The sequence below is a fragment of the Engraulis encrasicolus genome, chromosome 1 (genome assembly GCF_034702125.1).
Source record: "Engraulis encrasicolus isolate BLACKSEA-1 chromosome 1, IST_EnEncr_1.0, whole genome shotgun sequence".
NCBI lineage: Eukaryota > Metazoa > Chordata > Actinopteri > Clupeiformes > Engraulidae > Engraulis > Engraulis encrasicolus.
The window spans coordinates 13,000,287-13,024,286 of record NC_085857.1 but is presented as its reverse complement, the minus strand read 5'-3'; the positions used below and the strand labels follow the sequence as shown (position 1 = coordinate 13,024,286).

General features: G+C 43.0%; 2 protein-coding genes across 2 annotated transcripts in view; one reads left to right on the top strand and one right to left on the bottom strand.

Moving 5' to 3' along the window:
- The window catches only part of akt3b (v-akt murine thymoma viral oncogene homolog 3b), a 48,131-nt gene extending 34,645 nt beyond the window's left edge, over positions 1–13,486 (top strand). The window contains exons 7-14 of the mRNA XM_063197705.1: positions 885–950; positions 2,062–2,130; positions 2,770–2,892; positions 3,218–3,346; positions 5,601–5,815; positions 7,385–7,472; positions 8,473–8,575; positions 8,962–13,486. Coding sequence (XP_063053775.1) covers positions 885–950; positions 2,062–2,130; positions 2,770–2,892; positions 3,218–3,346; positions 5,601–5,815; positions 7,385–7,472; positions 8,473–8,575; positions 8,962–9,047 — 879 coding nt within the window. The 3' untranslated portion in view covers positions 9,048–13,486. The remainder of the gene's footprint in view (positions 1–884; positions 951–2,061; positions 2,131–2,769; positions 2,893–3,217; positions 3,347–5,600; positions 5,816–7,384; positions 7,473–8,472; positions 8,576–8,961) is intronic.
- A 9,930-nt stretch (positions 13,487–23,416) lies between these two features.
- pus10 (pseudouridine synthase 10) overlaps positions 23,417–24,000 on the bottom strand; it is a 22,798-nt gene continuing 22,214 nt past the window's right edge. Inside the window, exon 18 of the mRNA XM_063198136.1 lies at positions 23,417–24,000. This exon is cut by the window's right edge and continues 307 nt beyond it. The gene's annotated coding sequence lies outside the window, so the exon portion shown is untranslated.

Genomic DNA, 24,000 nt, shown 5'->3' with positions numbered 1-24,000 from the left:
ACACACGCACGCACGCACACATGCACACACACAATAATGTAGACACACACACACACTAGTCCGTGCACACAGACGCACACAGACTAATGCTCAATCCAAAATGTCCCAATAGTGAGCAGACAATGTCACACACACACACACACACACACACACACACACACACACACACACACACACACACACACACACACACACACACACACACACACACAGACCCTGCAACCTTCGACCAACTCCATTAGGTCACAACAGACCCTCATTTTGAAAAACTCATTCATTCATTCATTCCCTACACCAGTGGTTCCCAGACTTTTTCTGCTGCTGTACCTCTGCAACTCCCCTTGGGGTCACGACCCCTAGTTTGGGAATTGCACACTGCCCTATGCTTTGCGCTATGTAGGGAACAAAACCTGTGTTCTTACCTATATAGTGCTACATATGATGAAAGTGAGTGTTTCATATGTATTTATATTGTGCCCCAGTTTTCAAAGTACAGGCTGATTGCTTGCTGTGACCTATGGTGTTGCCACCAAGCATGCTTTAATCCCCTCGCCCCCTATACACAGTCACAGAGACTTGTTTCTGTCATATGTTGTGTTCTCACTTTTCTTTCTTTCTTTCTTTCTTTCTTTCTTTCTTTCTTTCTTTCTTTCTTTCACACTTTTTCTTTCTTTCCTTCACATGTTCTTTAACTCTTCTTTCTTTCTTTCTTTCTTTCTTTCTTTCTTTCTTTCTTTCTTTCTTTCTTTCTTTCTTTCTTTCTTTCTTTCTTTCTTTCTTTCTGTAACACTTTCTCTTATAACTTTTTTTTTTATTATTCCTGTAACTCATACTAACTTTAACCCTTAACTCTATCTTTAACTCCATCTTTCTCTCTTTTACAGGATGAGGTTGCCCACACACTTACAGAAAGCAGAGTATTGAAAAACACCAGGCATCCATTTTTAACTGTGAGTAGGAGAAAACCATTCATGTTTAAAGGGACACTGTGTGCGATTTTTAGTTGTTTATTTCCAGAATGCATGCTACCCATTCAGTAATGTTACCTTTTTCATTAATATTTACCACCACCATGAAATTCTAAGTATTCATTATGACTGGAAAAATTGCACTTTTCATACATGAAAAGGGGGATCTTCTCCATGGTCCGCCATTTTGAATTTTCAGAAATAACCATTTTTAGCTGCAAAAATGACTGTACTTGGGCCATACTAGAAAATATTTTATTACTTAGTAAACTATCATGAAAAGGTAAAATTTGGCAATAGGCGACACATTTTCAATGAGCAGCATAGTTGCAGTACCTATTTTGACCATTTCCTGCACAGTGTCCCTTTAAAAGTGTGAAAGAGGTCATAGAGCTCGAAAGTGACGTCACTTCCCCCAATCTCATGGGACCTCAACGGCGTTTTTAGCCGAAAATCGTAGCATGTAATCCAATGGCGGTATTAAAATGATATTTCGATCCCCTTCGAGTTGTGCCACGGGCTCCATATATGTTGTTTCTGATATTTTTGCTTAATTTTTCGTACGAACCCCCAAACTTTTTAGAAAGCTGTGTTTCTTCACATTTTTCATGCCGACGGCCTCGGAACAAAACATTGATACTTCTGCATGAATAATCTTTATCTAGCCTCTTAAACAACATATTTGTAGCCCAGCGCATATCATGACTGAGATCAGAATATATTTACTAGCTACCATGTTGTTAGATGGTCAGCTTAGGTCCCTTGAAACGCGGAACTAAGGGGCGGGACTTTCGAGCTCTATGGTCCCTAATGAAGGTGATGATGATATACATTTTGAGCAGCGTTGCTAGGAAACGACATGATTGATTGGTTCCTAATTTTATAAGATGATTTTTTGATTAAAAAAATTGAGAGAAACTTTACAAAAGAAATAATGTTGTAAAATTGTAATGTCTTTGTCCAAAAGAGTTGCTAAAAAAGGTGCATGGTGTATCATCAGCTTAATAAATAAAATAAATCAATACTTTTTGTGGAGCATTGTTGTTGTTTTTTTCAATAACTTTTCTGTTTTTGTTTTTGTTTGGACCTACAGTCCCTCAAGTGGTCTTTCCAGACCAAGGATCGTCTCTGTTTTGTGATGGAGTATGTTAACGGCGGTGAGGTAAGAGGCTTTGCTCTTTTGTTTTCCCAAAGGTTGGCAACGATAACGTTAACATCCTCCTCCTTCTTTTCCCGTGTGACTCTGTAACTCATCTGCATGTTAACTATGGGATGTCCTAACTTCCTTCAGAACCAATTCACCAGTGATTCTGAACCTATTCTGAACAAACACCCCCTTGACCTCATCACAAGCCTCCCAACGCCCCCTTGGCCTAATCATAAGCCTGCCAATGGCCCCCTAAGTATAAAAAAAATACACCAATGCTATGGCATGCGTCATGGTCAGTGTGTTTTTTTGTTGTTGTCTGACTCATGTCTGAGGAACCTTGCAATAAGTACATTTGCATCTAAGATAAGATAAGATAAACTTTTATTGTCTGTTTGCACAGAAATTTGTCTTGCATGACACTTCTCCACAATCCACATGAAAACGCACATTAAAGACACACAAAACATGATATGGCCTTTAGAGTCTAGTCATCCATAAGCTACGTATGTATGATCACAAGGTTGCAGGACCAATCCTCACCCTTACCACTCTTTTCCTCTCCCCATGGTTGAAGTGCCCAATATAAAAAGTAGCATTGGATAAAGGCGTCAGTTAGGTTTAATGTAATGTGTGTGATTTTGTCTTGGGCAGCTGTTTTTTCATTTGTCGAGAGAACGGGTGTTCTCGGAGGACCGCACGCGCTTCTATGGGGCGGAAATCGTCTCCGCTCTGGACTACTTGCACTCCGCCAAGATTGTTTACCGCGATCTCAAGGTACGTAGCAACCGGCAAGACTGCTTACCTGATGCTGGACTGTCACACATTTAAGCAGCACTTAAAGGGGTATGCCACTATTTTGGGGCTTAATACAGTTAAAATCGTTGGCTGGGGTTTATAAAGGTGGTTAAGTGTCTTATTTGTCATGTTAAGCGTTGTCTTGCTTTAAGACAAGTTAAAAGAGGGAATATGTCGCTAAGCTAGTGAAAGTCAATGGATCCGTGTAGCATTGTAGCATGTGATGTGATGTGATGCGATGTGATGTGATGCGATGTGATGTGATGTGATGCGATGTGATGTGATGTGATGTGTTTTTTTGTAGCTGGAAAACCTGATGCTGGACAAAGACGGGCACATCAAGATCACAGACTTCGGCCTCTGCAAGGAGGGCATCACTGACACCGCCACCATGAAGACCTTCTGTGGAACACCAGAGTACCTGGCACCAGAGGTGAGGCCACGTGTGTGTGTGTGTGTGTGTGTGTGTGTGTGTGTGTGTGTCAGAGCATGGCAACCCGACCGAAGCCCGACGGGCCGGGTCGGAACCCGACGGGCCGGGCCGGACTCGGACAAAAAAAATTGAATATCTGTCGGACTCGGGTCGGGCTCGGGCTTGAACCAAACAGACATTGTGAAAATTGTAAGCAATCAGAGGAAACGTTTCAGTTCATGCAAACGGCAGTTTTGTGATTAAAAAATAAGTAATTGAATATGCATAAATGAAAATGTTGGTAGGCTACTCGTGCGAGTGATTATTATTGGCTGTATGCACGCGCCAGTTACCAGTGGCAACATGGACGCTCACTCCCAGTCAGCCGAGCAGGAATGCCGAGTCAACTTGCTTTCTTAATAAGCGCCAAATACAGTTGTCAGTGAACGCGTGGTCTTTTGTTGTAGGCCTAGTGTAGGCCATGTTTTAGCATGCCTTCTGTGCTGTCTTAAATGTTGAACATAAAATGACGAAGTTTGTCACTGCATTGCTCGCCAAGGATTACATTTCCAGCAAGGGGTAGCAAGGAGCATAATATGGATTAAAGAAGACGCACACGCTACGTGGAGTTGCCTAAGGTAGGGGCGAAGAGGTTTCCTGTTACTACTTTGTCCGCTGTGACATTTCATGTCCTTCACGTAGGTTCTTAATTCTTGTCACTTTTACTGTAGCCTACAGTTGTAACTATGCGCGTGCAACCTTTCCTGATTTTATATTGACCGCATGGACATCAGGGGAAATGACATTCTCTTGGAGGGCCGAACAGGCTACTGTTCTTCGGGGTGAACTTATAGCCCATCCTTCTTAACGACAAGGAGTGGCATCTTCACCGGCTCGCGGGGATTTATTTACACTAACAGTAACGTAACAAATGCGTCCATAGCCGCGCTGACTGCATCCAAACCGTATTCGTTAGTTTTCGCCTTTCTTATCCTCTCACGCCCCTCCCATGCATTTGATCACAGCACCCAACATCTCTGGTCTAACCGAAAGAAGCATAAGGTGCGCTGTCACATGTATGCGTGTGTTTATACTTACTATGCGTGCGTAACTAAATTAGGCTACAGCAAATTGCCTCATCCTAGTTGCCTATCCTGGCTATTTATCACGTGCTATTTTGAGTATGAAGGAGGCCACATAGAAAATATTGCTTGCGCACAGGTTCTGTTGTTATTACAGTGGTCTCGGGCTTCGGACGGGTTCGGACACAAACATTTTAATTAGTCTCGGGCTCGGGTCGGGGTTGATCACTTTTCTGTCGGCTGAGGGCCAGGCTCGGACAGAAAAAACCGGCCCGAGCCACGCTCTAGTGTGTGTGTGTGTGTGTGTGTGTGTGTGTGTGTGTCCGTGTGTGTGTGTGTTTGTGTTTGTGTTTGTCTTTGTGGTAGTGTCCGTGTGTGTAGTGTCCGTATTTGTATTTATTCCAAGGAACTAGAAGACAATGACTACAGGCAAGAAATAATCAGTAATCCTTATGTGTTAGAAGACAATGGCAAAGGTTAGGTGGTGAACTATCGTTGCTTCTACAATGTACGTATGTGTGTAAAATGTGTGCAGTATATTTAACTCCCCAGGTGTTGGAGGACAGCGGTGAACTGGTGGGGTCTGTGTGTAACCCCTCTCTCTCTTTCTCTCTCTTTATCGCTCGCTCTCTCTCTCTCTCTCTCTCTCTCTCTCTTTCTTTCTTTCTTTCTTTCTTTCTTTCTTTCTTTCTTTCTTTCTTTCTCTCTCTCTCTCTCTCTCTCTCTCTCTCTCTCTCTCTCTCTTTATCTCTTCCCCTCTCTCTCTCTCTCTCTCTCTCTCTCTCTCTCTCTCTCTCTCTCTCTCTCTCTCTCTCTCTTTCTCTGTCTCTCTGTCCCTCTCTCTTTCTCTCTCTCTCTCTCTCTCTCTCTCTCTCTCTCTCTCTCTCTCTCTCTCTCTCTCTCTCTCCTCCCCTCTCCCCCCCCCTCTCTCTCTCTCTCTCTCCCCCTCTCTCTCTCTCTCTCTCTCTGTCTCTCTCTCCTTCCCCCTCTCCCCCTCAGGTCCTGGAGGATAATGACTATGGTCGCGCGGTGGACTGGTGGGGCCTGGGCGTGGTGATGTACGAGATGATGTGTGTAACATGTGTAGGTGACTCTCTCTCTCTCTCTCTCTCTCTCTCTCTCTCTCTCTCTCTCTCTCTCTCTCTCTCTCTCTCTCTCTCTCTCTCTCTCTCTCTCTCTCTCTCTCCGCTCAGGTCCTGGAGGATAATGACTATGGTCGCGCGGTGGACTGGTGGGGCCTGGGCGTGGTGATGTACGAGATGATGTGCGGCCGGCTGCCCTTCTACAACCAGGACCACGAGAAGCTGTTTGAGCTGATCCTCATGGAGGAGATCAAGTTCCCCAGGACCCTGTCCTCCGACGCCAAGTCGCTCCTGGGAGGACTGCTCATCAAAGACCCCAACAAGAGGTGAGTGAGTGGTATACATGGGTTTGAGATAGGGATGCGCCGATACCACTTTTTTAAAAACCGATACAAGTACGAGTACATTAATGTGTGTACTTGCCGATACCTAGTACCGATACTAGGGATGGCACAAACCGCACCGAAAACCGAAACCGTACAATTCACACACATACCGAACCGAACCGTGCAATCCGTCGCAAACCGCAATTCATGTACTGCCCAGAAAAATATGTAAAACAGACATTCTAGGAGTATCTTATCCAGTCTCTCTGATTAAAACATTAGCGTATAAGACCAATCAGAGGATGACACAATTAAAATCACACCATTTTTACATTATGAGCCTATACGATAAGCCTATTATAAGCCTATACATCACTTTATAACTGCAGTTATATAAATATTGTTTAATATTCCCAGGGCATCATTTATCATGAACTAAAAAAATGAACCGTAGAGAACCGAAAACCGTGACCTTGACACCGTGAAATGAACCGAACCGTGAATTTTGTCAACCGTACCACCCCTAACCGATACCGATACCTTTTACCACCAAAATACAATGAAAATAAATGCATGGCCTTGTTTTTTTCCACCTGTGATATTTTTATTGTCCATTTCCATGTAGATTTAAATGTTAGTAAATGTATGAGGTGGCACTTTTTTCCATGCTGCTTTCAAGTCCACAGAACGTGACAAGATTTAGCATTGTTTTGTGTAATAGCGGTATCGTTCCTGGTACTCGTACTCGTCAAGCACTTGCCGATACGAGTATAATGAGCAGTATCGGGTGCCGATACCGATACCAGTATCGGTATCGGTGCATCCCTAGTTTGAGAGAGATTTGACTTTGATTTTTGTTTTGTTTTTTTTTTACCTGCGACTGGTCTAGCCTTGATCAATAGCCGTGAACTGCCAAACTGCCCTGAATCTGGCAAACCAATCACAACGCAGATTTGTTTTGAATCAACGGGGCACCTAAGTCACGCCCTCTACTTCCTGGTTCATGGGGCAGGGGGAGTCTAAAAATAATTACTGGGCTTGAAAATTTGTGTTTTTTTTGGCACTAATCCAAACCTTGGACCTCCACCTATGCACCACAAATCCAAAAATCACTCATTTTCAAGCCCAGTAATCATTTTTTGACTCCCTCTGCCCCATGAACCAGGAAGTAGAGGGCGTGACTTAGGTGCCCCACTGGGGTTGGCCAGTAAAACTCAAACGCCTGCCATTTTAGTGTAGGAGGTTTCATGGCTTAAGTGGACCAGCCTGGTGGCTAATCATCATCCATTGCACATTGCACCAGTAGTAGCAGTGTGAAGGTTCAATTAACGGTCGCTTTCTTATCAAAGTTGCTTTGGATAAAATGTGTATTAACGGGATAAGGAGTATCTACCGGTACTTACATTAATTAATCCATTGATAACAAAACTACTTTTGTAGAAAAGCCAGTGCTGACACCATATACCTGAAGCTATAGCTTTCTTTAAAAAAAACCTCTGGTTTTCATAGAGACAGTGTTCTGGAACATTCCACTGATTGTTTGTGGCGTGTTCCGTGTTCCGTTTGCAGGCTCGGCGGTGGCCCTGACGACGCCAAGGAGATCATGAGGCATAGCTTCTTCAATAACCTGGACTGGCAAGAGGTCTACGACAAAAAGGTAGAAGCAGCTACACTTTCTGCCTCTCTTTCTTTCTTTCTTTCTTTCTTTCTTTCTTTCTTTCTTTCTTTCTTTCTTTGGCATTTGGTCTTTCCACTTCTCTTCTCCTTTCACTGCACGGTGGCCAATTTTTGTGGTGACAGTCAGGAGTTGGAAGACCCAAGTGTGTCTTTCAATGCTACTGGACTTCTGTTTGCAGTCCAAAGTCTTTCAAAGGCAGCGTGAAGATGCATGGAGTTAGGTTTTTTTTTTGGCATTGAGTTAAGGGCTGAGAATGATGAGCTCGTCAAGTGATGAGCACAAGGCCTTTAGATGTGTTTTTTGGAGGAATGTACAGTACGGTACAGCAGTGTTTCCCAACTTTTTTTGTCTTGCGGCTTTTTGTACTACCCCTTACTACTTGCGCTATACACTATGTCTTGCTCTATACACTATGTCTTGCGCTATACACTATGTCTTGCGCTATACACTATGTCTTGCGCTTTACACTATGTCTTGCGCTACACACTATGTCTTGCGTTACACACTATGTCTTGCGCTACACACTATGTCTGGGGAACGAAAATGGCGTCCATAAAACATGTGACCAGCCCAGAACCAATCAAAATAGCGGAATAGCTCGAACGTTCGAACCCATAGTTGGGCAGACTCTCTTTATATACAGCTCTGGGTGCTGCTACTACTAGTCCCACTACTGAGTGTTGTACTCCAAACACAATCTCGTTGCCTTTTTGACAAAGACGATAAACTCTTGAATCTTGAATCTATTACAGCCCACTCCCGCAAGGTGTGCGCAACATGTCCCGCCAAAACCGCAATGTGCATTTAGACTCCTGCCCGCATCCCCTAACTTAAAAATAAGTGTCCACACGGTCTTACCTTCTCTGTATCTTGGTTGTAATCCAAGTCAAAGTATGACTATAGTTAATTCCCTTCAAAGTAATATCTCCATCCATTTCTCTCTCTCTCTCTCTCTCTCTCTCTCTCTCTCTCTCTCTAGTTGTCTCCGCCCTTCATGCCTCAGGTGAGCTCGGAGACGGACACGCGCTATTTCGACGAAGAGTTCACAGCACAGACCATAACCATCACCCCGCCGGAGAAGTGTAAGTGAACTCTCTCATGCTCTCTCTCTCTCTCTCTCTCTCTCTCTCTCTCTCTCTCTCTCACACACACACACACACACACACACTTTTGCCCCCTCTCAATTTCTCTCTTCTCGTCTTTCTTCATCAGCCTGCCTTCCTCTTATCTCTGTGTATCTCTCTGCCACACACAATCCCCTTCATCCCTGTCATATCTCTCTCCTCAAATCTCTGTCCTGTCAGTCTCTTTTTTAGCCATCACTCACGAATGCTCCTTCTCTATTTATATTTCTCCATGTCTACCTTTCTTGCTCCATCTTTAAAAAAAAAAGTATGTCCATACTGTTTCTATTCTATTCATGGTCATGTCTCTCTCTCTCTCTCTCTCCTTTTTCTTCTCCCTCTAGTCGATGAAGACGGCATGGATTCGGCTGACAATGAGCGAAGACCACATTTCCCACAGTTCTCCTACTCGGCCAGTGGGCGCGAGTGACGCCCCGCCCTCCTCTCTCCAGTCAGGCCCCACCCCCACCACTCCCACCTCTCCTCTCTCCTCCCTCCCTCCCTCCCTCCTCCTCCTCTACTATTACTACTACTTAACTACTATTACTATGACTACAACACAGGAAACCACGTAGCCATGCTAGGAAAAAGCTCTCTCCTCTTTTTCTCCCCTCATTCCCCCCTTCCTTCCCTCCTTCCATCCTTCCTTCCTTCGTTCGTTCTCTCTGCTTGCTTATCAACCAGGGATATCTTTTCTTTTATGTTTGTTTGTTTTGTTTGTTGGTGTCGATTATTTTTTTTCTTATTTTTGTTGTCTTTTTTTTGTTTTGTTTCATGTGTGTATGTGTGTTTTATTTCATTTCTTTGTTTTTGTCGATTTCTGTTACTGTTGGATCAAAGTAGTGGGACATAAAAAGGGGGTATTTGCACAGTGGGCAGGGCTGAGACGAGGGAGGACGTCCACCCACAAATAAAAAAAAAAATAAAAGAAAAAGGAAAAAAATATGACAGACATAGGAATTTTCTTGTGATATTTTGTTTTTTTCTGATTTTCTTTTTTTTTCCAGTATTTGTTTACAACAAGTTTTTTTGTTGTTATTTAAGAAAAAAAAATATCTATCAGTATTGAAATTGATGATGAGGATGATGAGCTAATTTTTGTTAATTTTCTTTTTAGTTTGTTTTTCCCTCGTTTTTAAAAGAGCCGTACTGGGGAACAAGACCAAATATGTTGCCTTATGTGTGCAGAGCTGACGGACAGATGGATGAACAGACTGGTAGACAGACAGACAGGTAGACAGACTGGTGTGGGCTAGATGCGAGGCGGCGCCCATATGATACGATATGGGTTTGCTTTGTTGTCCAGCTTTAGTTTGCAAATGGATTTAGTCACTGTAATTACGTAGTTTTTCTGTTTTGTTTGAATTTTGTTTTTATTTGTTTTGTCTGTTCCCTTCCCGTAGTAGTTTTTTCAAAGCAGGGTGTGGTGATTGGTTCCAGATTATGGGACTCAGGCACTCGTACAAGCTTCCCCTGGTCGTCATAGGAACAATGTCTATTCTCCATGAAACAAATAGGGGGCAAAAAAAAACACACAAGCGCGCACACACACACATACAAATGAGCCGGGCTCTAAATTAACTTCTTTTCATCACCAACCAAAATGGCTAGTGGACGTAAATATTACTAGCCAAATACACACTCACTAATGGGTCAAAGTGGCTAGTAAGGTGATCTATTCTACCAGCCAAATTGAAATTTCACGAGCATTTGGCTGGTTGGTTGGTGTTAATTTAAAGCCCTGCAAATGAGACAGAGGAAGAGCTAGTTTAACAAGATACTGTCCTCTCATTCCCATACTCCCATACATGTTTTCGTGTTTAGTTCTGTGGAGGATTACCGTATATACAGTAGTAGTAGAGCCTACAGCCAGAGATTTTTTATGATACAGGAATACACGCACACACAAACTAATACACACACACACACACACACACACACACACACACACACACACACACACACAGTCAGACACGCATGCAATCACACGCACAAATACATGCAAATAACAGGAGCACACACGCAAACACACTCGCGCACACACACACACACACACACACACACACACACACACACACACACACACACACACACACACACACACACACACACACACACACACACACACACACACACACACAAACCAGAACAGAACCGGACTGCCAGACACTGTATCACGCACTCTCAGGCCAACCACACCTCAAACACTGCTAACGGACAGAGCGATCTCACTGCTCTACTACAGGTAAAAGGTCTCTCTCTCTCGCTCTCTCTCTCTCTCTCTCTCTCTCTCTCTCTCTCTCTCTCTCTCTCTCTCTCTCTCTCTCTCTCTCTCTCTCGCTCTCTCTCTCTTTCGCAAGCTCTCTCTTCTCTCTCTCTCGTGCTCTCTCTCTCTCTCTTTCGCACGCTCTCTCCCTTTCTCTCTCTCTTGCACGCTCTCTCTCTCTCTCTCGCACGCTCTCTCCTTTTCTCTCTCTCTCGCACGCTCTCTCCCTCTCTCTCTCTCTCTCTCTCTCTCTCTCTCTCTCTCTCTCTCTCCGCAACAGGGAGACCAACTCAGTGTCACTACTGCTACATATTTGCTTACACTAATAGATACAGAATAGATAGTCTAGCCTTTGAAATATGGACATGCTACAAGACGGGAGAGAAATTATCAAAAAAAGTCTATTATAGGGGGAAGGGGGTGTCTTGCTACATCTTTCTGTTTGTTTGTTTGGTTTGCAAGGGGGGTGCATGGGATATACCATTGTTTTTTTGTTTGTTTTTTTCTGTGTAGTGTTGCTTTCTGTTACTGACTGCAAAATACACACCCGAGATACTGTAACAGGGTGCAGCAGAGTGGTTGGGTCGTTTGGGTTAAGGTGGTTGGGTCGTTTGGGTTAAGGTGGTTTGGTCGTTTGGGTTAAGGTGGTTGGGTCGTTTGGGTTAAGGTGGTTAAGGTGGGTTATAGTTATTATGGCACAGGTAGACACGCGTTGTAGGTAGTCATCAGTGATGGTCAACCTAGACTCATTAGTTTACAATACAGTGTCGCATATTCCCCAATGGCCTGGTTTTTAAGCTGTCTAATTCAAACATTTGATATGGTATAACCAGGTCATTTGCTATACAGACACATCCTTTTCTGCTAATAGATGCTCTAAATTACAATATTTTCATTCAAAACTCGGAGGAAATGTTGCCATTAGTTTATCGAATGAAACAACAATGTTTGTTTTACTCAAACACATGCGTATCCATAGTAAAATCTGAAAAAAAAAAAAAAAAAAAAAAACGGAACATTTCGAAGTTGTTACAGGCAGCTGTTTGTGGCACTGGGTTGTTAACTAATGCATAGCATACGGGTTGCCCGTCCCTGGTAGCAAATGGCCCCAGGGTAAGGAAGAGAATGGTGACGTTCAGTATGAGTTTGTATGTGTATGTGTGGAAATGTGTGTGTGTGTGTGTGTGCTTGATGGTGTATGTACAGTAGTATGAGAGCACTGTGTAAGTAGGAGTAAGTCCAGGCAACCCCCACAGGCACTGGTGGGTTTTTTGTTTGTTGTTGGTGCATCTTGGGAACCAGCGTGTGCTTGTTAAATATGTATGTGTCTGTATGTATGTATGGAAGAGTGTTTTGCGTAAGATGGTTCTTTCCAGCTATTCCTCACATGCACTGAGCCACGCAGTTGTAGTTGCAGTTGCAGAGTGGGCACTGTGGGGGGCGATATAGAGGGTGGGGGTTGGGTACAGCTGTGTGATGATGATAAGATATGAACACTAGATCCTGCGTTGACCACTCCCTCGTATTGGAGCAAACAGCTATAGAGCGCGTTTTAATATGCGACCTTGCCTCCTCCACTTGCACTTGTCTCCTCGTCCCGCCTCCTGGCCCCTCCTCCGTGGAGAAAACGATTAAGTTTCCCAGCTGTCAGCCTAGCCACAACAACTTTCATTCAACATTCAACATCCCAATTGCAAATGAGAAAAAGGCTCTACAATTGAGCTTTTGCAAGATATTGAAATATAATGCTGTTGTCAGTGATGTCATCATGACAAGAAGCAAGTGGAGGAGGCAAGGTCGCATATTGCAACGCACTCTGAGTCAGATCACCACCATCTTTAAACAACAACATATTGCTGCCATCAATGGGTGACCATGTGAGACGTGCGGTATCCTGTAGGTGGCGCTCACATCTGTGAGAAATATCATTATACTGGCCCAAGATGGCGGCGCCCGGGGGTTGGGACACGTCAAAATGCACACGGCATCTAGTGTTTATATCGATGTGTGATGAGTACAGGGGAGATTTTTTTGGCGGTGTGGGTTTGGCATTCCAAGGGAACATTGCATTCCTTGTGAATGTTCTCCAAACGTTTCCTGAACGTTTACGTTCGTCCTCTGCATTGTCCAGAGTTTTTGTTTTGTTTTTTAATTATTATTTTTGTTGATGTACATATGCAATGCCTTGTTTTTTTCCATGTCTTGGTTAACTGATCGGGGGTGCTTTTCTCGACAACATCGTAGCTAACTAAGTTAGCAACTTACTTGGTTGCAGTGAAATTTCCCATTGGAAACCTAGTAAGTTGCTAACTATTTAACAATGATGCTTTCAAGAAACAGGGTCCTGATTTGATCAGAAAACTTGTGGCTTCCTGTTTCATTTTGGGTTTTTCCCCCATATTTTTTTGTGTATTGTGCAAATACTTGGCTGATTACTGTACAAAAGACAGCGAAGGAGGAAAAAAAAACAAAAATGAACGAAAAGGTGAAAAAAGAAAAAAAAACATGCAAAGGAGAGATAGGGGTGTTTAAGCTAGAACAAACAGAACAAAAATGACATTATACTGCATTACGTACATTTTAATTTCATGTATAAAGATGACTTTTCATAGCCTGAGTATCATCCTCCGTAGTGACCGCGCTAGCTCAATACTTTCGCTTGCTGACCACGGAGTCTGACCCTGCAGCCACCCCCGGCAGTTGGAAATTATCTCACTTAATGAGGGAATTAGCCTTTCGCAAAACCCCTCCCTCAAACGGCCGCCAACCAATCCGAGCTCAGCAACGGTAACTAAGGAGTGTAGAACTTGTCTAGGTCCGTCAAAAACCTACGATTTCAGGGAGACATACAACGTGGACCCGTCAGGGTCCGACACCATCTGAAGATTAATTAGGACCTCATTTTTTCACTTTCCCGAAGCAAAAACCTCAAGCGGACTGATAACAGGGATGGATTAAGCCATGTGAAGGCTATTAGCTCCAGGTGATCATATTTAAAATTAGCAGGCTAACTGTGCAATCGTCTTGTTTGCTAATATAGCCCCCTTCCCCCTTGCATTTAGCTGGCAGAAAACGTACCCTAAACAAATAATCAATGCATCGCTCAGACTTAAGGACAATATTATATGATATTATAGTATTGGATCCACGGCATTATGATTCAAATTTTATTGGGAAACTACTAGTTGCGTTGTTTAATATGCGCCAAATGCACAGCCCACGGAGCAGCCCCCACCCTCTCTCCTTCCCAGTTTGTGTCTGTGTATATGCGTCGAGTGTGACAGCAAAAAAGTAACACTGAAATGGGGCTGCGCTTGTTCCAACCTTGTTATGAAGATATTAACTGTCAACTAAAACCATTAAAGTGAACAGAAGAGAAACGCCCAGTGTGACTGCCCAAGAGCTGCGCAGTGTCAGTGCCGAAAGCCCGTCAAAGGTCTTGGCGGACGGCAATGTCCCAGTTTACACCAAGCACTATCAAATGTCCTGGTTACAGACATCACATCGCCATCATCAAGTTGTTGTATTTCAGTTGAATATGTAAGAGGGCTTGGGGAGGGGCTTAGACTATCAGCGAGCCTATTGGCTGTTCAGATACTGAACGAATATCTGAATTCCAACTGCCAGGGGTGGCTGCAGGGTCAGACTCCGTGGTCAGCAAGCGAAAGTATTGAGCTAGCGCGGTCACTACGGAGGATGATACTCAGGCTAGACTTTTCAGGGTTGGGGTGGTATTTTTTTGGGAGGGGGTGAACAGAGTGATTTAAAAAAAAGAAAGAAAGATAAATAAAACGGGCACCCTCCTCATCTTTTCGCTCCCCTTCCCTTTTCCCGAACTGTTGGTGGGGTTTTGTGGTTTTTACCATAGAAACTGTTACCAAGACTACCGATAAACACCCCCCCCTCCAATTCCACACCACCACCCCTACACCCAAGAGAACACATACGTACACAAACATAAACACACGCCTGCAAGTACCTCTTCCCACTGGTAACCTGGTACAACCCATCCGTCCCTTTCTTAACAGGTGGTGCCTCCCAACACTACAGAATCATCTTGATCTCCTTCTATCTATCTCTCGCTCTTACTTTCTCTACGTGTCTTTCTCTTTGCAAGACATCAGAAAAAAAACGTCTCTCCCTTATTCTGTGATGGCCTACACATGTGGTCATCTGTTTTTTTTCCTCCTCATTTGTTAAGATTCTTTTTTTTGTTGTTGTTTTCTTTTCTACTGTTTACTGTAACAGTTATTGTTTGTTTTTTGCTCATGCTGTTGATGATGACAGTGTTATCTTCCTCCTCCTCCTCCTCCTCCTCCCCTTCTCTCCTGAAGTGTTTTGTCTTTCCATGGATGGAGGCTGTGACCAATGCATTTCAGAACATTTTTGTTTTCTTTTTTTATTTTGATTTTGTTTTTGTTTCGTTAGTTTGCGATGTTCTTCTCTCCAGTTGCCCTTTTTTTTTTTTCGTTTGCCTGTTTTTGATTTTTCTTACCAAAACACTAGGGCAAGAATCCAAGTAGTGTTCTTGCAATTGCCATTTGGTAGTATTTATTTTAAGTTATAATAAAATGCTCAAAAGTTTGCCCGTGTCTGTGTTCTTTTTATATGCTAGTCAGTGGGGACCCCCTCTTGAACTTTTGGATATTTTCGCGACCCCCACATCCACTATAGGGATGGCGAAAATTTAAAAATATTAACCGGTTACTGAGACTCATTAACCGGTGGTTAACCGGTTAACCGGAAATCTTAAATTATATAACGTTCGTGTGACTGATAGGCACAGCACTGAATTTTTTTAATTTTATTTTTCACATAAGCCTTTCTTTTGCTGCTCAGACAGGACCCGTCATGTCCAGCCAGTGTCGCCAGATGGAAAATGCTGAATTATCGTACCAAAACCTCAAAATTATCGTTTTTGGGGGCTTTTTGGGAGGAAATTATTATTATAATTATTATTACCGGTTAACTGGTGGCAGAAAATGTAACCGGTTATCGTTGATCCGGTCGACTATCGGTTAAGCTTAACCAGTTACCAGTTAACATCCCTAATCCACCATAGTCTTAGCCTAGCAAGGGATTTCCATGTCCATGTGCAGTCAATTTCAATGTGCAGATTCACACGAAATACAACATTTTGTAAAGGAATCTTCGAAATTACATTTGCAATACAAGTTAGTTATATTTCGGTACCTAGAGAAGGTGGGATCTGTTTTAAAGCTGGCTGGCTTCAATATTGGCAGGGGGAAATCCTGCTTTGTGATCATAGTGCGGCCCTCGGAGGACTTTGATGGCCCTTGGAGGAACTTTAAGTGGCCCATCGAATGAAAAAGGTTCCACACCCCTGCTTTAAAGGCCCACTTTGACCCACCTGACCCATAGTTTGAGAATCGATGTTTTAGTCCTACAGACTTTGTAGAAAATGTTACCAATGTTTAGATTATTGGTCGGTCATCTGACTGGCTGGAGGATTCTACAAAGGGGCCCATGCCCATCAGCCATCACCCTGGGCCTGCACCCTGTGTCTAGTCAAAGACACAACAGTTATTATGAACGAAGAGAAGACACCGGAGCAGCTCAGATGGAATGCTTTTTCTTTTTAATTCAAGTGCACAACATGTTAGGGACTTAACTTTAGGGACTTAAGTCCCTAACATGTTGTGCACTTGAATTAAAAAGAAAAAGCATCCCATCTGAGCTGCTCCGGTGTCTTCTCTTCGTTCAAGATTACCTGCCTCCCTCCCGTTGATGCACCAGATGTAAAAACAGAAGCGTGTGGAACCCCTTTTTTGTACACAACAGCAATTAGTCGTGCGTTATAATAAGGTGTAATGAATATGTTTTAGTCTTGTGCAAGGACCGATTACGGCGACAGCCTACCGTGTTTAGGCCCAGGCACGGCACCCGAGAGTCAAGTGTACCCTGAAACTCAAGCCTCTAAGTTTCCATTCTCATACAGTATTGCATTAAAATTGCACTTTAACATTTTTCCCCTCAGTACTATCCCTCATACCCCCAACAACTTTGAGTACATTCCAATATGCCACATTGCGTCCTCCACTTGTGCTTGTGGCCTCGTGTTCTGCTGATGGCCCGCCTCGCTCCGTGGAGAAAACAATTTCCCTGCTGTCAGCCAAGACAAAAAACAATTCGGGGGACTATTCTTCATTCACCATCCAGTTTGCAAATGAGAAAATTACTTTACAATTGAGCTTTTGCGAGATATTGGAATATAATGCTGCTGTCAGTGATGTCATCACAACGTATTACTTCCTGGTACGAGGCCACAAGCACAAGTGGAGGATGCAACTAAGGTTGCATATTGGAATACACACATAGATTAAAAATTAACCACACTCACATCTGGCCTAAAACCCTGAATCATTTTGTACATTCGCTGTACCCATTGAGGGGGGGGCTTTCTTGTTGTCTGGCCCAGGGGCCCATGCACTCACAATCCGTCCCTGGTCTTGTGAATGCAAGCGTCATAGAAATGTCTGCCAGCAATGAAATGCATGCCTGCCTATGGTGGTACATACTAACCTAGACTGACAGGCCAGGCCAATCATTTTGAATTAATTCCTAATTCACGAATGGTCTGATTATAGCCTGGGAACTCCCATACTGCCTTTAGTTCTACACAATCTCACTTGTGATTAGGTCTGGTGTTAACCAGGCAAGTCTGATTATGCTTCACTTAGCGCACTCAGGCCAACTGAGAACCGTGCCGGGGCCCGTTCCCGCACCTGATAGCGAACTGGCCGACGTGTTCACGCCACAGATTTTAGCGTTCGCAAACCGGAAAGTTGGTTTGCAATGCGAACTGCAAAATACTAGGTTTTTCTCCGCGAACCGTGACGACAGCGTGGCCATCAGCACAGTCACGTGCGGGAAAAGTTTAGGGCCCGGTATGAACACGGGCGGCTCGCAGATAAGCACTTTAGCCGAATGCAACTGGTGTGGGCACCGGCACCGGCTCCATTCTGGTCGGCCTGAACCTGGGGAAGGTTAAGTCGTCCTCCAGGCAGCCGGCCAATAAGCGAACGCACTTGGGCGCATAATAACATGCGTCATGAGCGTCAACTGTTAGCGATTGGACAACGCTCATTTCAAACCAGAACTAAGCTCACTCCTCCCACCTTGTGCTCCAGAGCATCGAGAATCCAGGTCAAAAAAATGAATTACGAAGTAATTTATGTGGCCTGGTAAAACCAGGGGTGCGTTTCTCAAAACCATAATTGCTAACTTTGCTGGCTACTTTATTGTTTCCAATGCAATTTCCCATTGACAACTACCCAAGTTGCAAGCTGGCTGACAACTATGCTTCCGAGAAACGCACCCCAGGTTGCCAACTGTCAATGAAAAAAATACGGGACACTTCATTGTGCCGGGGGTCGTCCCCAAGAAAATTGAGTATTTCTTAAATGTGATTTCCTGCATTTTGACGTCCTCCCGTGTCCCGTTTCAGTTCAATACAGAACCGATACTTTTATCTCTTACAGTTTTTCTCGATTGCTTACACACAATTTCTGGTACTTCACACACAATTCTCAGAACATCTCACCCATTTCCCAACTCCCCTAACCAATGTCACTGAACACTAAACACAATTCCTTCTTTACACTCACATTTCAGCTCTTTTCAAACCACTACACACAATTCTCTGGATTACACACAATTTTCATGAAGAAAAACCCTGGTTGTCGCATTGAACACACTGTCATTCAAAATACTAAAATCAACTGCCATACTAAGTTCACTTCCTCATCACATGGGCAAACTCTTCATACCGGTTTACAATCTGAAATCATCACCCCATAAGGACACATTGCATGTCATATTGATGAAAAATGAGTGGATGCAAGGAGAAAACACATTTTGTTTAGTTTTTGAACTCAAAAATATGTTATACAAGACATCACTTTCATGTGGTTACCCAATATTTTACAATAAATTAGTGCAATTTTTAAAATGTCAGAAAAATATGTAAAATATATATACATCTGTGTACTCCGAGTCTAAAAACAACATTTCAGTATTTTACTACAGAAAAACACCCTCTTTCTAAGTAGAACACTGAAGAAAATAAGTTTCTACTGTGTTTCAAGTTGAGTATAGAGTTTTACCTTGTGCATATTAGTGTCCAATGGTTCACATAAGAGTGTATTAAAATGACTGCTTGTGTGTGTCATTTGAGAACAAAATAACCTTTTTAGAAGAGAGTACATTGTTTTGAGACAAGACGTGCATTTTTCAGAGGTAGTGAGGAGTTTTGCCCGTTGTGTGTGAGGTTTGGCGATTTGTGTGTAGAGTTTTGAGAATTCGAGAACTGATTCCGAAAAATGTGTGTAAGCAATCGAGAAAAACTGTAATACAGGACGTTTCCGTATTTCAAGGGACTGTTGGCAACCCTAAGTACTAGCCTGTCTTATGGGGTTTTTACCAAAGAAAGTCGACACAGAAGAACAATCTCTCGGGGGTAAATCCTTTGGCCACGGTGTAGTACGGGGGCGTGGCCTGAGGACACGAGTGGCTGGAAAAGTAACTCCCTTGCGCATGGTCAGTGGGTGATTGATACAATTTCCGTAATCCGCAAAATCCGAAGAGGATATCCGGTTGTCATTGTTCAGTGTGTGGCCAAATTAACTGCAGCTGTTGGTCAGCAGTAATTGCTATGGGTAATTAAGGATAGCTGACACACATTCACGCCGTCTATGACCTGTTCCACACTCCGACCCTCGCGGAAGTGGCATTGCACTTGACCATGCTTCCAATACTGACCGTAGAAGAATTGTACTCCCCTCGCCATCATTCCGTACTACGCTGTTATGACGTCAGTACACCCTCTTGTCTCAAGCCTCTTTGGTTTTTACAGTTAATGGATTTCCCCAATCCCTAGCTGCCGGGGGTGCCATTCCGACATACCGCCATTCCGACAGTATTTGATTGTCATTCCGAGTCATTTGAACATTGTTGCAAGTACTTAACACTAGAACTACCACGGAGGGGTCAATTGACCTTTTTACCTAAAAGCCCCACAAGAGGGTCATTTGACCCTTTGGACCCCCTGCGGACAATCCTTTTGTTGTGGAAATGTGGCTGTTAGCAGCTCACAGCTGTCACTTGAGACACAGAGTGTGTGTGTGCGTGTGTGGATAATTTCCAATGCCTGTTGAGTGCTGTATCTCTGCATCTCTGTTCCATGGAGAGGAGCTTCTTTCACCATAAAATCCTTGAGGGAAGTGAAGCAGTAGTCCACATACACTGGTATTTATCCATCTAACAATTGCCAGGTTACATTCACATGAGTCGTTATGGTCACATGGCATGGGAGATTCACACGTTACAGTTTTTCTCGATTGGTTTGGCTAATTTCTCGAAACTGAGATGACATTCTCAAAACAACACGGACAAATCCCCAAACCAACTTGCAATTTCCCAAAACAGAATGGCATTTTTCATTGCTTTCATCAGATATCAAATGCTTTGTACATGTCTCAAATGTTTAGTACATCTCTGCCGATGGATATGTACAAATACCCTTCAGTTGACACATTCAGCATAGGCTACATTTAGCACATTTTCCAAATAAATTGACCTTGCTTATCTAAACGAATTAGACAATTCTCAGTCTAATGGTTGCCCTCTCCAAAACACGTCAGCATTATTTCATTGTGTAAGTCATCATATGCAAAGTGGTCTACGCAATTCCCAAAACAGTAAAGGACATCATATTTTAAGAATTGCATTACATAGTAAATTCATGACAGTGTTCAACAGGTCAGATGGTATTGTAACTTTACAAGTTAGTGGAAAATAATTTTACAACTGTGTATACTACAGTTTCCTCTGTTATTTGGCTAATTTCATGACACTTTTCAAACGACATTCTGTTTTGAACAATTGCTAGTTGCTTTGGCATTTGTCCATGTTATTTTGAGAATATTATCTCTGTTTTGAGAAATGAGCCACACCCATGAGAAACCTGTGATATATGGGCATTACTTTCTGTATATGAATTTACAGTGAAGAAAGTTACTGATAAATGTCCTTGGTAAATTATCCGTGTTGTCAAACTTCAATGGTTTCACTCACTTTTTCATTTTTATACATAGTCGAAATCTGTTAGCTGAACGTAGACAAAACACCTAACTATTTTGACTGGCAGTGCTTACACAATGGCAAAGGGACAATGTATTTTGGGGGTACTGATGATATATGTGTGGAAGAAATTTAGTTTTCACACATGGGTAAAATGTTTTTGGGGTGATATGAGCGAGTGATGAGGATCCATGTAGTTTTGCTGAACCATCCAGTTTATTTTGACAGAAGGACTAAATGAATGCAAATGAGCCAAAGCAACTGAGAAGGATCTATGCCATTTTGATGGTACTGACTAGTTATATGTGAGAGGGTTTAGTGCTGATGCAAGAATGAGGTGTTTTGGGAGGTATATGACATTTTGCTAGTTATCTGAACTGTTTTGCAGAAGTGTAAGAATGTTTGGCCACATGACCCAATGATTATAGGAATGTCATCTCAGTTTCAAGAAATGAGCCAAACCAATCGAGAAAAACTGGTTGCAGTCATATGTTTCGTCATGATCACATGGGACATTCACACGTTCATTGATGACTTATATGAAGAAAATGTGCTGACATGTTTTCAGGACAACCATTACACTGAGAATCAACCAATTGGGATAGATCAGCAAGGTACATTCATTTGAAAATTCGACTAAATGTAAGCTGATTGTGTTAACTGTAGGATACTTGTACATAGCCATTTGCAAGGATGTACTAAATGATTGAGACATGTACAAAAGCATTTGAAATTTGATGAAAGCAATGATAAATGCCATTCTGTTGTGAGGAACTGCAAATTAGTTTTGGGATTTGTCCATGTTTTGAGAATGACATATCAGTTTCTAGAAATGAGCCAAACCAATGGAGAAAAACTGTAACACACTCTCCGCCAAACTGTGCTTTCTGTCTTTGCTGCTGATATCTTCATGCAAGTTGCTATTTACCTGTGGTGATTTTGGAGGCTGACCGCCCTTGGGAAGAAGCTTTCTGTCCCTGTTTGTCTTGGCTGTTAGCACTGTAAGGTGTGACCCCCTCACCCCTCACCCCACACGGCCCCTAACAGCCTCATTACCATAACAAAATGAGTGATTAGTGTATTAGGTAAAAGCCACCGGGTCAAATGACCCCTCTCTGGTACTTCTAGGTAGGCAGAAAAATCCTGGTAGTTCTAGTGTTAAAGGCGTGTGAACAACGTTCTAACTCAATTGGCATTTGCAACATGAGCGGAAGTGGAGAAAGTGACAGCGCAATTTCAGAATTAGTGTATAATTTAGTGTTGAATTTTGTCACGGTCCAAATGCCCTTACAGGTAGGGTCTGAAAACAGTTCCTGCAAGCTGGAAAAATGGTTCCTGCAATAAAAAGACAATGTCTGAATGGCGGTATGTCGGAATGGCGGTATGTCTGAATGGCGGTATGTAACCGCTGCCAGGACTCTCCTTTGGGGACCAGGCTCAGGGGAGCTATTACTGACCCACAGGACTTTATAAACATCCGATCGGATACCACATCCCATTGGAGTCCCATCCTCCCACTCAAACATCTTCCTACGTACAGCCAGCCGGAGTCATGAATGGATTGGCCCTTAGGCACACAGGGCATTTGCCCAGTGGACTGTTGAGGTTTTTGGCCTGTTCCTCCCCTTAATGTAATGGTACTATATAAGGCCTCATGTTGCCACCACAGCTGACCTCTCTTAGTCACATTTAAATATTCATTTTGGCTGTTGTGTACAAAGTAGCTTATGATAGAGGACTAATGTTGCCATGGGTTTCATTAGCCCCATACGACTTGTGCTGCTGTCGATCAACGTTGATGAAGCATGTGAGCGAAAACTTGTCACGATGTGGGTGTTATTAAAGTCGGCCACAAATATGAACGAGACGATGAGCTCGCACCAGTTTGCTCTACTAACGCACCACGTGTGAGGAGTGGGGGGACAGGCAGTAAGGAGGAGCTGAAGTGGGGACCTGTGCAAACTTGTGGAGGGGTGTGAGACAAGACTCATATACACACGTGAGTGAGTTGTTGACCAACCAATTCATGGGCGCGTGACCTCGGAGACAGTCTGCAGGCGAGCGTTGAAGGGGATAAGCAACTGCAGAGGTTGCAAGATCTGACTGCAATCGCATTCATCCCGCGATAGTTTGACACCATGTGACATGTCACCTCGTCGACCCAACATCGACGAAATTTTGAAGTTTCACAGGAAATCTAACCGTCATGCCACATTTTCATCCAGGGTGCATTGCTGTCTAAATGCGCATGCATGCGCTGACGACAAGTGGATCGCACCTAGTGTCTCCCTCAATGCTTGGCGGACCTGTCTTGATGGAAAATGTCTGGCCTGATGATGCGGGGATAAATTATGATGATACGATGTCTGATCATTTATTATACCATTTCATTTTGACCAATTTAGTTGTATGAACAACACAACACAACTCACTTGTAACTGAAAAATAACTTATTTTATTGGATGCAACAGAAAAATCAGCCACTAACTGAATCCTATGACACACATGCAACCAACTTATTTTTCAGTCAAACACAGCGAGTCATCCAATGTCTTCCTTTTCCACTCAAGATGGTACAACCACATTTTTTTTCTGTCAAATTTCACTAAAAAAAAAGCAAAATAAAAATAATACATTTGAAAATGAACTATGTCTTGGCCAACTTCCCAAGGTGACTGACTGAAAGAATGTTTTTTTTTTTTGTACAAGGACAATAAATCCAGAAAAAAAATGAGGTTTACCTATAGCTGAGGTAATATGGTAAGAGATTACATGTGTCTTGCAATATCCTCCAGTACTCTAAGGACTTTAGTGGCTGTTTGAAAACAGTCTGTCGGGTTGGTGACTCACTAACTCAGGTTGTAAAAAAAAAGATAGTTGGTTCCAAACATATCACTATTTCACATCCAAAATGCTTTTTTTTAACAACATATCACTATTTCACATCCAAAATGTATTGGTTTCAGCCAGACAGTTTCAAACAAGGCCAATGACACGCAATGTACAAATCAATTCA